We start from the raw sequence: 12,729 nt of genomic DNA on the forward strand, positions 1-12,729 counted from the left end.
GTGTGTACGTGTGTTTAAACTGCATCAGGAGTGCATAATTTGCTGTAATTTGATTCAAGAGAGCCTGAAATGCAGATAGAGGTCAGCCACGCCTCCTCTTCCTTGAAAGAGAGCAATGAAGGTGGGGAGAGGCAGAAAGGAAGTGGAGAGGTTGCAGTTGAGTCAAAAAGGGAGAGGGTGGTTGACGCAGTAGGTTTCATTTGGCACTCCCACTTTTAACGGTCACACCTGAAGAAAGAAAGCGGATGCTTCTCTCTTCCTTTTTCCTACCCTGTCTGCTTGCTGAGTGCTTGCTCACGGGTAATTGTTGGGGTTCTCCCTGCATTACCTTACAATGTGAAGTGCCCCCGTCCAGACTCACTTTTAGTAATGTTGTTGTGAATTGGGGCTATATAAATAAAGCTGAATTGAATTTTGTTAGTGGTAGCTGCAGCAGAGACTTCACTCATCTATCTCTGTTCCTCGCACAATCCCTCCTCTCTGTCGTTCCCCCGCAGTGTCTTTGTCTTGCTTCATCGTTTTCATCTCTTACTTCTCCCATCAGCCTTTCCACACAAACTTAATTTCCCTGTGATCCCCGAACACATTTTAGCTCTTCTTTCCCCTTTTTCCATCCTTCTCTCTGCGGGGCGAATCGACGTGTAGGCAGTGGTGTCGGCAGGCTTCACCTGCTGCTGAAAATTCTCCTCTAAAGCTGTGGCTTCATGCATATTTACACGCGGGCTGTTTGGAGAGAGAGAGTAGATGCTTTTATTTGCATGTGTGGTTTCATGTGGGTTAAATGATAATTTAGCAATTCTATATTTGTAGAGGGTGGGGTTTTTTTTATTTCAATTTAGAGACAAAGACAGCTTGAAGACAAATGAAAAGAGAGGTTATGACAGTTTACTGCCTGTTGTAAAGAATCACATTTTACAACTTTGTCGTTAAGCTTCGAGCCCGCTGTCCTCGCCTGAGCTGCGTTGCCAGTTTTCCTTTGGGATAACTAATATTCTACTCCCCAGTGTGGTTAAAATAGTAAGGCTGAATTGTGGACTTGTTATCTTAAGTGGCACCAACTGTAGCCAGATCCGTGACCTAAGTTGCAATTAAGCGGATGTGGATATGATATAGCAGTGAACATTTTGTCCTCCTAGAAAAGCTAGAAAAGTGGGCAAGCTTACGTTTGACAAGGACTAAATTGTGATGTTAGACGACTGGGCCAGAGAATCTCCAAAGCTGCAGCTTTTGTGGGGTGTTCCTGGTCTGAAGTGGTCAGGATCTATCAAAAGTGGTCCAAGAAAGGAACAGTGGGCAGCCAAGGCTGATAGACATGGAGGAGCGAAAGCTGGCTTGTGTGTTCTGATTTAACAGATGAGCCTCTGTAGCTCAAAGGGCTGAAAAATGTAATGCTGGTTCTGATAGAAAGGTGTCAGAAAACACAGGGCATCACAGTTTGTCTGTATTTGGGGCTGCATAGCCGCAGACCAGTCACAGTGCCCATGCTGAGCATTAGAACTGGACCATGGAAGAATGGAAGAAGGGGATCATGGATGATCGGGTGTGTTGTGTTGCCAATCTGGGGAACACATGGCACCAGGAAGGAATATGGGGAGAAAGGTGAGCCAGTGGAGGCAGTGGGATGCTTTGGGCAATGCTCTGCTGGGAAACCATGGGTCCTGCCATCTATGTGCATGATACTTTAACACGTACCACATACCTAAGCATTGCAATAGACCACGGGTGGGGAACTCCAGGTCTCAAGGACTGGTGTCCTGCAGGTTTTAGATATCACCCTGGTTCAACACACTTGAATCAAATGATTAGTTCATTACCAGGCCTCTGGAGGACGTGAAGACATGTTTAAATCAGCTGTGTTGGCTCAAGGACACATCTAAAACCTGCAGGACACCAGTCCTTGAGGCCTGGAGTTCCCCCACCCCGCTGTAAACCCTGTACACCCTTTAATGGAATCTGTATCCCCTGATGGCTGTGGACCCTATTAGCAGGATGCCACACAGTAAAAATCGTATAGGATGGTTTCGGGATCACAGCGAGTTTGAGGTGTTGACTTGACCGCCAAATTCCCCAGACCTCAGTTTAGTCGAGAATCTGTGGGATGTGCTGGACAAACATGTCCAGTCTATGAAGGCTCCAACTTGCAACTTACAGGATTTGATGGATCTGTTGCTAATATCTCGGTGCAGATGCCACAGCACACCTTCACTGGTCTAATGATGTTCATGATGGGTCAGGGCTGTTTTAGCAGCAAAAAGGAGACCAACACAATATTAGGCAGGATGTGATATTCACTGGTATTCAGAAAAATCTAGCATTTCTATGTATTTTTGGATGTTTCAATAAATTGCTGTTTCTATTTCACATCTTCCAAGAAAAATTGCATTTTTTGCACAGTACTGTATACAGAGAAGTGATATTTAGGCATCAGAGTGACTAGAAACAAGACTAATTATGTCATCATCCAATGGTAAATGGTAGAAAAGTGAGGGGAAATCACACATTTGTGCAGCTGAGATAAAGCTTTCCTAAATGATTTTAATGATCATCTCATTTCCACTTTGGCATCAGTGGGCTATCTAATGCATGCTCTTAGCCAGCTTTGAAGCCTCACAATCAGATGCAGAGACACAGACACACACACAGAGTCAGATTAATGCCTGGGAATGAGGTGAGGTTTTAGCGCACTGACCCATTTCATTTTAATCTGAGTCATTTGTGATTTCTCCTGCTCAGGACAGATTAAATGTCACTTTGGTTGCTCCCTGCTTTCATGTCTGGGGCAAAAACTGGCATTACCTAAGGTGATGATCACACTGATGGGGGGGGGGGACACAAAAAAAGTGTTTTCAGCTTTTTCCTTGTTAAATATGCCTGTTTAATATGTGTAAATTGCCAAACGATGTTGTGCGTGTCTCTGTGATGGTGTGTTTACACGAGGCTGTTCTTTGCTAATCATGCTTGAAGCAATACAGAAGCAAAGCAGCAGGAGCTCTTACAAGTTTACAGACACCTTCTATTTTTAAGAAATGGCTGTATCTCTTTTCTGCTCAGCTTTATTTTTGAGTTCTTTCCTGCATGCATCAGATACTGTAAGCGCAACATTGTGCATTTATTCCACGTCATCGAGCTCCGAGCTGCACTGGCTTTTAAAGAAACCCCAACAAAAAACATAAAAAGTAATAGCATTCCTCAAACGAGTGCACTTTGAAAGCTCTGGCTCCAGCAGCGTAATCTGAGCAAAGGGTTATTGTTGCTAGTGAGTAGTATTGTGACAGCGGTTAGGTCGCTATCTCCAAATGCACAATGGCAGCGAAAGGAAACTGGTGTCCGGCAATGAGGTGAGGCTGAATGAAAGCCGTTCCTCCTGGGTGATTCTGCTGCCCTGGTTTTTGTCTGTGCTGCCTATCAGACCTCTACGTCTGCGTGCATTCGTGCGTGTGTGTGTGTTGTCCGTGGGTGCACAGCTGCCAAGTTGAATCCCATTCAAAGTCTTCTCAATGCTGATACTTTCTGTTGTTGATTCTCCCTCCTTTAAAATGCACAGTGCCACTTCTCAGAATTTGAAGACATCTTTTTTTTTTTTTTTTTTGCAGACTGTGCACATCCACAGCCTTTTCTCCCTGTCTCCCACTAAACCTGTCTGGCACCACTTTTACTGTCACACCGGTGCGAGTTGTGACTGCAACTACACTTCGTATAATCCTGTCGCCGTGTGTTGGAGTCTCCTTGAGCGTCGCTAACCATGGTTTCTCTTACGCTGCTTTTAATCCTTGATGTGTTGGACAAGCACAGCAAGAAGGGGATGCATTTGTAGCTTTTGAAAAATGTTGTTTTGTTTTTTTTAATTGACCACATAGAAAGATAAATGCATGAGGTCTATGAGTTGGAACGCAGTGTGCAAGGATTTGGCTAAGGCGAAACATAGCTGAGCTGGTTCTGGTTTGAATTGGAATGTTTTAGTCACATTGCTGGAAATAAAGATTACTTTTGGTTTGGCAAACGCACTTCTGGATGTCTTAAATTGTTGGAGTGGACATGCAAAATGGCGAGCTTGCATCATGAGGAACTACAGGCGTTTATTGATGCAGCTGGCTTTCAGTTCTGTACTTTTCTAAACGTATTTGACGTGTAAGAAACAGGATGAAAACAAGCAGCGCTTCCCCATTTGTGATATGGTTATTCTCCCCTTCTTCAGCATCAACCCATTAACCTAATTAACAAAACAAAAAAAAGAATCATAGTATTTCCTCACAAATATGCCGTTGCATGTGTGTCTGTGCGGGATTCACAACACTCACATATATTCCCACACGAAAAATTAAATATTCATGACATTACATTTGGCAGTGGTGGAGACCGATTGACTGCCACCAGTTTGTGTGTTGTCAAATTAGCATATTAATGATATAAATGCTGTATAATTAACATGTGGGAGTGGATTATGCATGTGAATCGTTGTCAGATCAGTCAGAGAGAAGAAAGGGTCAGGCTAATTAGGTTAAAAAGCACATCAACGGGTGCTTTGAGTGAAATTTGCCATGAGATTTAGTGTAAACAGCTCGTAAAAGCTGTGGGCTCCGAGACAGGAAATAACTGTTTTTCTACTTTAATGGTAAAATCTCTGTAATGGAGCATCACACTTTATTGCAGACAGAATACATTTAAATTAAAGTGTTGCTTTTTAAAAAAAATAAACAAACTTGTAACTTGTGTAACTTGAGTGCTGGAGTTTCTGCTTGAGGCCCGTGGTGGTATTTGTTCTTCTAAGGAGCTTAAACAGAGTGACAGGAGAACCAAATGTAATGTGCTTTGACAGGCCTCGACTCCAAGTGGCAGCCTGAAACACGTGTAAGCTTAATCCAAGACAGTAGGCTTTCCAGGGATCTCAACTTACTCAGCAGAATGCACTTTCAAACTAGAAATGGAAACGGATATGAAAGGGCAAGGTGACGGTCCACAAAGGTGTGACAAGAACAGCTGCAAAGTGCACTGACGCTGAATCCAGCTGGTCCCTGCAGGATTAAGCATCATATTCCAGAAGTTCCTTCATTTAGGTTTTTGATGATGTTGGAGAGCGTTGTCTTCCTGGTCCGAAAGCTCACTTCATTTTCTTACTCTTCAAATCTATTAGTGAGTCTTGTTGCCCTATGGACAGGATCACTGTCACCCTAGGATAACTTGTATTAGCGTACAATAAAAAAAAACATTACTTGGGGAGTTAAAAAGGCTCAAAGGTATTTCAATAAATCAAAGATGAGGTTTTGACTTTGGTCGGGTGGAGGTGAGTTACACCTTTTTTTTGACTAGGGCTAACCGAGAGACAAACAGCAGCTATTCATGCTCACATTCACACATTTAGAATCACCATACACATGGTTTTGGACTGTGGGAGGAAGCCAGAGTAGCCTGAGAGGACCCACGCAGCTAGAGGGAGAGCATGCAGAAGGCCACCAGTTATATAAGGTGATGGTGCTGAGCATCATGCTGCCCCTGTTTAAACTCTGCTTTTATAAAGCACTTTCTAAGTTTTGACTTTAGCAAACTTGGACTTTGACCTTATTCCAAGGTTATATCCAAATGACCTGGAAACCACCAGTCACAAAGGAAAATATTCTAACTGGTCAGAGTATTCTCTGAGTGGTTCCTCGAGGCTCATTGTCTCTGGGTGAAACTGATTACAAAGGTTTACACGGTGCTGCACCAAATATTTCCTTGTGATTGGTGCTTCGATCCTTGGCTGCTCCAGTCTGCTCCAGTCTGCATAGGAAAGTATCCTTGGGCAAAATGCTGAAAGTTGATCTCCATCGAGGTCGCCAACTGTTCTCTATGCCTGTGTGACTGGGGACGTAGGGGCGCGATATAGTTGACAGCTGCTGGCGACAGTTTTTCATGTTAGCACACCTGTCAATCAAAGTGGCCACAGGGGTCTAGTGGAGTCTACACCTCAACAGATCAGGGCTGTTTTAGCACCAAAAGGAAGGCTAACACAGTATTAGGCAGGTGGGCATACTGTTATGCCTGAGCCATGCTAGCTCTGTTAGGACCAAATAACACACTGGCTGCTCTTACTTTGGTTTCTATATCTGCTCTCTTTCCCCTTGTGTGTCTCCATCAGTACGGCTACCTGTCTGTCAGCCAGTCTTTTTCTGTCTCTGGTGTAAACTGGCAATAAACTTGTTTTTTCATGGGTAAATGGCTCTTCCAGGCTGCCATCCTATTGTAATGTCTGGTTTAAGAAAGACAGTCTTTGCAAAAATAGCAGTGTCCCCACCATGACCCGGTGGACCAGTGTCACAGAGAATCAAACAGAGTATGTGTGCGTGTGTCAGAAAGTTTAAGACTTTGCCTTTTTGTGGCTGAAAAGCTAGTCATTGCAGGCCATCTGGAAACTGGATCTAACAGGTTCAGTTGACAGAAAGTGTGTGTGTGTGTGTGTGTGTGTGTGTGTTTGTTGATGCCAAATCTGAGCATCTGCAGGTCTGTTTTTTGTTCAGTTTATGCAATAGGATATTCGTGGACCAGTGGCATCCGCTTGGACGCGTGTGTGGCGTGTGCGTACATTGGACAGTTTAAAGAGTTTTCCACTTGCTTTGAATGTTTTTGTGCTTTGTGGCAGCAGTGTGGTGGAACAGCCATTAATGGCATCTTTCCCCCATTTGTACTTACTGTTCTCTTCCTCTGGCGTAACGGAACATGTCCCACAATCCCAGCACATGGGATAAAAACAACAACAAAATCAATTCCCTCCAGAGTGAACACCTTCCCTGTCTCATCTCATCATTTGGCAGTTAGCCAGCCTGGACGGCTGACAGACAGGTAGTCGGACTGATGGCAGGCAGTTAGAGATGAACGGACAGACAAGCAGCTGGCTTGTGGATCGGCAGGTGGGAAGCTTTCATTTCACAGCAGAAAAAAAAAGAAAAAATGGTGACTTGAAACTGAATAATTTAGCTTAATGCAGCTGGGAAAGTCACTTGGATAATTCATGTATTGGGCACACTTTGTGAGTGTAAGTGTGTTTGCTGTGATTCGTCTGTGTGTGCTTGTGTGTGTGCGCGCCTGAGTGATTGGGCTTTGAATGTAGAAACTATCAGGCATCTCCTCACGTGTGTGTGTGTGTGTGTGTGTGTGTGTGTGCGTGCGTGTGTGTTCGTGTGCTTTGAACGAATAACAAAGTCAGATGTGCACTTGTGACAAATCCCATGTAAAGAGCCTTTCTTAGGCTTGGGGAATAACAAAGAGTTGGCGATGCTTCAACATAAAATACGAAGGACACGCAGAAGCACACACGTGAACAGAGTTACAGACGGCCCAGAATTTTAATTTCGACTGCAGACTTGGTCTCAGTGTCAACGTGAGAGAGTGGGTGGATGAGTAATTCTGCTGAATCCTCTCTTCAGCAGTGGGCTATTCTCCTAGAGAAAGAGGAGGAAAAAAACACTCCACCCCTAAAAAGGAAAAAAAAAATATAACACCTCTGACAGTCAGCCTCTGATTTGTAGCTTAGTTATTAGTAAAGTTCATGATGCATTTTTTCTGATCATGAAAATATCCTTACAGCTGCAAGGAATAAGGAGGCTTTAATAGATTTTTGTCTCCCACTGCAAGAGGGCTATTAGTGCATCTTTTCAAAAAGAAAAATCAGAATATCATAAACAGTTACACCACAGTCGGTTTGCTTTGCATGCTTATTAATGTACTACTTGGGGGGGGGGGAAAAGTAAAATGAAATTATTGGGCCATAACCAGCGGGAAGCCAGCTTGAATTTTACTGAACGGCAATTGAATTTATCCTTAGCTGCAGCATCCCTGTGTGGTCTGCAGTCCATGAACTGTGACCACTGCGTCTTTGTACTCCTGTACAAGTGCTTGCTTCTTTAAATTGTCTTGGATTAAATATAATCCCTCTGCAACTAAGGGAATTCTCTCTGCGCTGTTTGGATGCTGCGTTCAGGTATACCGAATAAGCCCTGCAGCCAGAAGAAATGAAATTCTCGTCCTCGCTTGAGCTCAAGGCGGAAGCCTTTCTACATGGCAAGGACTCTTGTTATGTTTCCATTGGATATCCCAGTTTTACATGTGCGTGACCTTGTATGAATGGGTGTCTCTGTGAGCCTATGTCTACATGCATACGTTGCTGTTTGAATAGGCCGCTTGTGTAAATTTGCTGGCTGTGACTTTGCAGCATTAAGCTTGCACCCTGGTGGATCTGGCAACATTTGCAAGTCTGTGTTTGCATGAATATCAGTGTGAAGCGGCTGACATATTTTTGGGTACATGCAAGTTTAAGAGTGCGGGTTAATTCATTGTGCGTGTGTGTGTGTTTGGTTTCAGTGAGCGAGTCAGCAGGACTCTGTGCTATTTTTAAGAGATGATTGCAGTATTGTCAGCTGAGACATTTTGCTGAAACACTCACAGTTACAAAGCAGCGCTTAGTTCTAATAGACCTTCAGCATCACTCTGTCCGTACCTACTTGACCTGCTATCCTTTTAGATGGCAGGCTTTCTCATGACATTTTCTCAAAACCTGTATTAAGACATCTCTCCAGTGTTTGATGTTGAAATGTCATTTTCCACACGCTACCAATTTAAGGGTAATTCCTGATTCCTACATGCAGGCACACGGGCATAGACAGATTGTGCCTTTCATGTGTAAAATTTGTCATATGGCTCTTAAATTGACTTTACTTCAACTATGATTGACTAGGGATGTCATGATACCAGAAGTTAAGTTATTGGTACCAAAAACAGCAGAATTATGCAATTGTTGATGTGTAGTTTGATACCACCGTTTACCAAAAGAAAAGGGAGGGGAAAAGCCTGAAACTTACTGCTGTTCAGTTAACAAGAGAGGGTGAAGCTATTCTGCAGCTGCACTAGTTACCACCTTCCATCTGTAGTTTTCACTGTGCTTGTGGGGATCTTTCTTTTTCAGCATGTAAGCGTAGACTAGAATAATTATAGTCAGGTCCAGAAGAATTGTAGCTTTGGCACAGACGAGGCCAAGTACTGTGGCATTTTTAGAATTTTGGTCTCGAATGGTATTGTAAGCATCAGTTCTGGTGACATGTCTGTCATAGACTGTATCTAAAAGATTGACAGAGCCATGGGGGTTTAAACCCTCAAGTTTGGCATTTTGGCAGATAATGTGTTAAATTTTTATCAAGACCATATTTAGAAAAGGCAGAGATCAGCTAATGCTCCTGCCTGCTATGTCATTAGGTTAGCAAGGTGCTGTCATCATTTACTGTCAGTTGTGATGCTAATTTGGGCTAGGAGAACACGCAAAAAATGGAATATAGTTGCTAGAGAAACATACCAAAGAAGGTGAAAAGTGCCATCTGTCACCCTGAATGTAGGTTATTTTAGCACCTGTGCTGTATGTGTGCTGGCTAGCAGTCAGTGCCGATTGAAAAGGAAGGCAAGAGCTTGGATTAATCACGACTGTTTAGGATTAAATAATAAGACGTAATCTGTAGATTGTTCTGCCTGTTCTTACGAAGCATTTCCTTGTTAACTCTCTGAGGTCGACGGATGCGCCGGCGCATCAAAATCACATGACCAATTTAAAATGACACAGCAACAAGATGCAGCGACCCAGAGTCTCCATTTCAACTTGGGTCGAAAGTGCAGACTTCAAGCTATATAGCAGTTTTTAAATTGTGTGGATAGGCCACGTAAAACCAGAGTTATGGAAAAAAATACACGCAACATTTACAACGGGAAGAAATGGTAAAAACTGCGTTTTCTACGGACGGTGCTAGCAAACATACCTGATTGTTCTGTAAATAGATTTAAATGGTTATATAAAAAACACCTGAGGCCTTGGCTGCATTTCTAGGTAGATAGTACCATATAACTTTATTGCTTGCAAAACATGTGCATAATTTTTAGAAATGTACAATTTCTATTTGCATTTCAAGTTATGAAAATGATTTGTTAAACATGTTTGTGGTTTTTACAGAAAAAAATATAACTTTTTTCTACTCAGATTTTTGTCTGAATTTAGTTCAATTGTGCTAATATAGTATGTCAAAATGAAAAAACAACTCCAATTTCAGATATGAGGTTGTGCTGAAAATAATGATACCAAACAAGGCAAGATAAACAGCTTTTAAAGGAGAAATATAGAGGTAAAATCAAAAGTAGTCAAAAACGGCCAATTATACCTTGGACCCAAGAGGGTTAAATTAGAGTAAAATACTGGCAGCTAGATCTCGTCATAAGTAAACAGTTATTTTACAGTACAGCTACAGTATTATACAACAGCAGCTTCTTATTGAAAAATTACATTGCTTCATAGAATGCCAGCTTTACAGTATAATGCCTGTTATCATTGTTAATATCCAAAAACCACTTGAAAAACACCAAAACACTTTGTCTAGTTGACATTCCATTCATCTTATGAGCTACTGGCAGAAACAGAGTAAGGCTTTTGTCCTCAAAGGCGTCGCCATTTAAAGTGTTAAAAGTGTAAATGCACTTAGAAAGAACGGTGCATTTCTGTACGAAAGTCTTTTCTGTTTTTGCTATTGTGTGTGGAAAGTTTTTTCCTTAAAATACGAGTCATTGAGTCCATTCTGTTCCTCTGTGGAACAGAATGGATTTATGTAACTCTGTTTTGAGTGTTTGTGTTATGAGTTTGTGCAGAAATGGAGAGGTATTTCATAAGCTTTGATTTTATTTCACCTACACAGATTATTGATTGTATCTTCTCTCTCTCTGTTGTTTTCATTTTTTTTATTTTTTTAGTTGTCCCATTATTTTTTGTCTGTTTGTTTCCTACACTCTCTTTCTAACTCTACTCTTCTGCCTCTTTTGCTGCAGTGCTGGCCAGTTTCAGAGGGACCATCCAGCATGGCCTCCCGCTGGAAATTGGAGACACGGTGCAAATCCTGGAGAAATGTGAAGGTATGGTGCTTGTTTTATACACTTCCTATGTGGAGGCTACATTCAAATTAGCTGCTCGCTCTGCGAAAATTTAGAAAGGAAACGGATTTCCTTTCCTGAATTTGAAACTTGAGTAGTTAGGAACACTTCTGTTTTTTCATTCAACAGATAAATAAAAGCAGCCCTTTACCAAATCAACCATAAACAGTTAGTAGAGTCACGCACAGACTGTCATCCGAATATTTATAAATGCAACCACAAAGCTGTCCGGATACATGCACATTGTTTGGCATAAAAACCTACATGCATGTGGGTGTTTCAGTATGTGCCTACACTGAAAGCTCCCATGGGGGCAACATTACACTTGTTGCATGTCCTCTTGAGGGGTGTTGTGATGTGGTATGTGCACAAAATGAGCACCAAGTTGTCTGTGAAGAGGACCTGTGGAAATTCATGTTTGCTACTGTTTCCTGCACCACAAGCTGGCTGCTCCTCCTGCCTTCCTGCCCACACTGTCTGCTTTTCTCCTCTACATGAATTTTTTGTACTCTCTCTCTCTTTCTGTGGATGCTAATATGTTTTTAGTTGTTTTTTTTCTTTCAGCACTTTCCTTTCTGTCCTATCCCCATTTCAAATCCCAGAACAATGTCGAGTCATTTCACAGCAATGCTACGCTTTCATTAACACCAATAAGCAACCGTACACAAATATGTTTCTTCCGGAGCGTGCACTTGACACAAACTGTCACACTTCCTGTTTGGTGGACACACACGCAAACACACACACATACTGAAAGACAGCAAGTCAGTCTATCTTGAAACTTGCCAGCCAGAGGGATGTGATATTGTGGTAAGAGACCCAAAGGAAGTAGACAATAGCACAGCCAGTGGAATGCTTGGCCCAGAAGGGAAGAACTAAATCAAAATCCAGCCAGCAGCACAGAGGCTGAGAGGCAGACTGCTGACAGCAGAGGAGGCAGACTAATGGCCCTGCCTCATGGTGATACTGTTGACACTTCAAAACACAGGAGCTTACACACTGGACGTGTCTTTACTGAAATGCGGCTCCTGTCTGAAAATTCTCCGCCTCAGTAATTGATTTTTGACTTTGTCCTTCGATGGCTCTTTATTTTGTAAGTTACTGACAGCAGTGAGCGCACACTATATAAACTATGATTTTAAATGATGGTTTTCCACACTGCTCTTTCAGACGTCCCCCCACAACCTTGTCAGATAAGCTGTGCACCTTCCTAGACTTTGCCACTTAGCATGTCCCTAGCTTTTCATTTCACCTCAATTTGAACATTTTTTTGTTACTCTGTTCAAATAAAAGTGAATATTGATGTGAAATATCGTTAATTTCTTTTTTGTCTATTTTACCATTTTTAATGTTACTTTTAGATAGGAAATAGAAACCGTTTAGCATAAGATTTCGGTTAGCTTTAGTTGGGCTATCATTAGCTATATTTTTCAGGGTATTACGTTAAGCTATTTCATCCTTTTTTTTTCTTGCGCTAACTGTTAATTACAAACTATTTTAAAGTGCAGTAAACATTATCCTCTATCTTCAGACATATCATTTTTCTATAGCTACTATGACAATCTATTTAAAGGGTTAACCTTTATGTTAAGCTATCATGCTGAATCTCTGCTGATTTTAGCTTTTTACTCTTTCAGCTTTTTGCTAACTTGGCAAAATAGGTGACTGGAACACTGATGTTAACAACACATGGTTGTTGTGGTTTTAACACTGTTACAGAATTAGCATTGTATAGTCTGCTTATAGTATTAATTGTTGTGATATTAGCAACAATTACTAAAATTACTGAGTGACAGCGTT

General features: G+C 41.9%; 1 protein-coding gene across 4 annotated transcripts in view; it reads left to right on the top strand.

Moving 5' to 3' along the window:
- dock4b (dedicator of cytokinesis 4b) overlaps positions 1-12,729 on the top strand; it is a 138,007-nt gene that overhangs the window by 25,302 nt on the left and 99,976 nt on the right. For all 4 annotated transcript variants that reach the window (XM_086268196.1, XM_086268199.1, XM_086268197.1 and 1 more), the window contains exon 2: positions 10,828-10,911. In XM_086268196.1, coding sequence (XP_086124322.1) covers positions 10,828-10,911 — 84 coding nt within the window. The remainder of the gene's footprint in view (positions 1-10,827; positions 10,912-12,729) is intronic.

The sequence above is a fragment of the Aulonocara sp. 'chitande type north' Nkhata Bay genome, linkage group LG17, assembly GCF_057382095.1.
Source record: "Aulonocara sp. 'chitande type north' Nkhata Bay isolate Kocher_YH1m ecotype deep benthic linkage group LG17, A_spYH_male_GT1.1, whole genome shotgun sequence".
In the NCBI taxonomy this organism is placed as follows: Eukaryota; Metazoa; Chordata; class Actinopteri; order Cichliformes; family Cichlidae; genus Aulonocara; species Aulonocara sp. 'chitande type north' Nkhata Bay.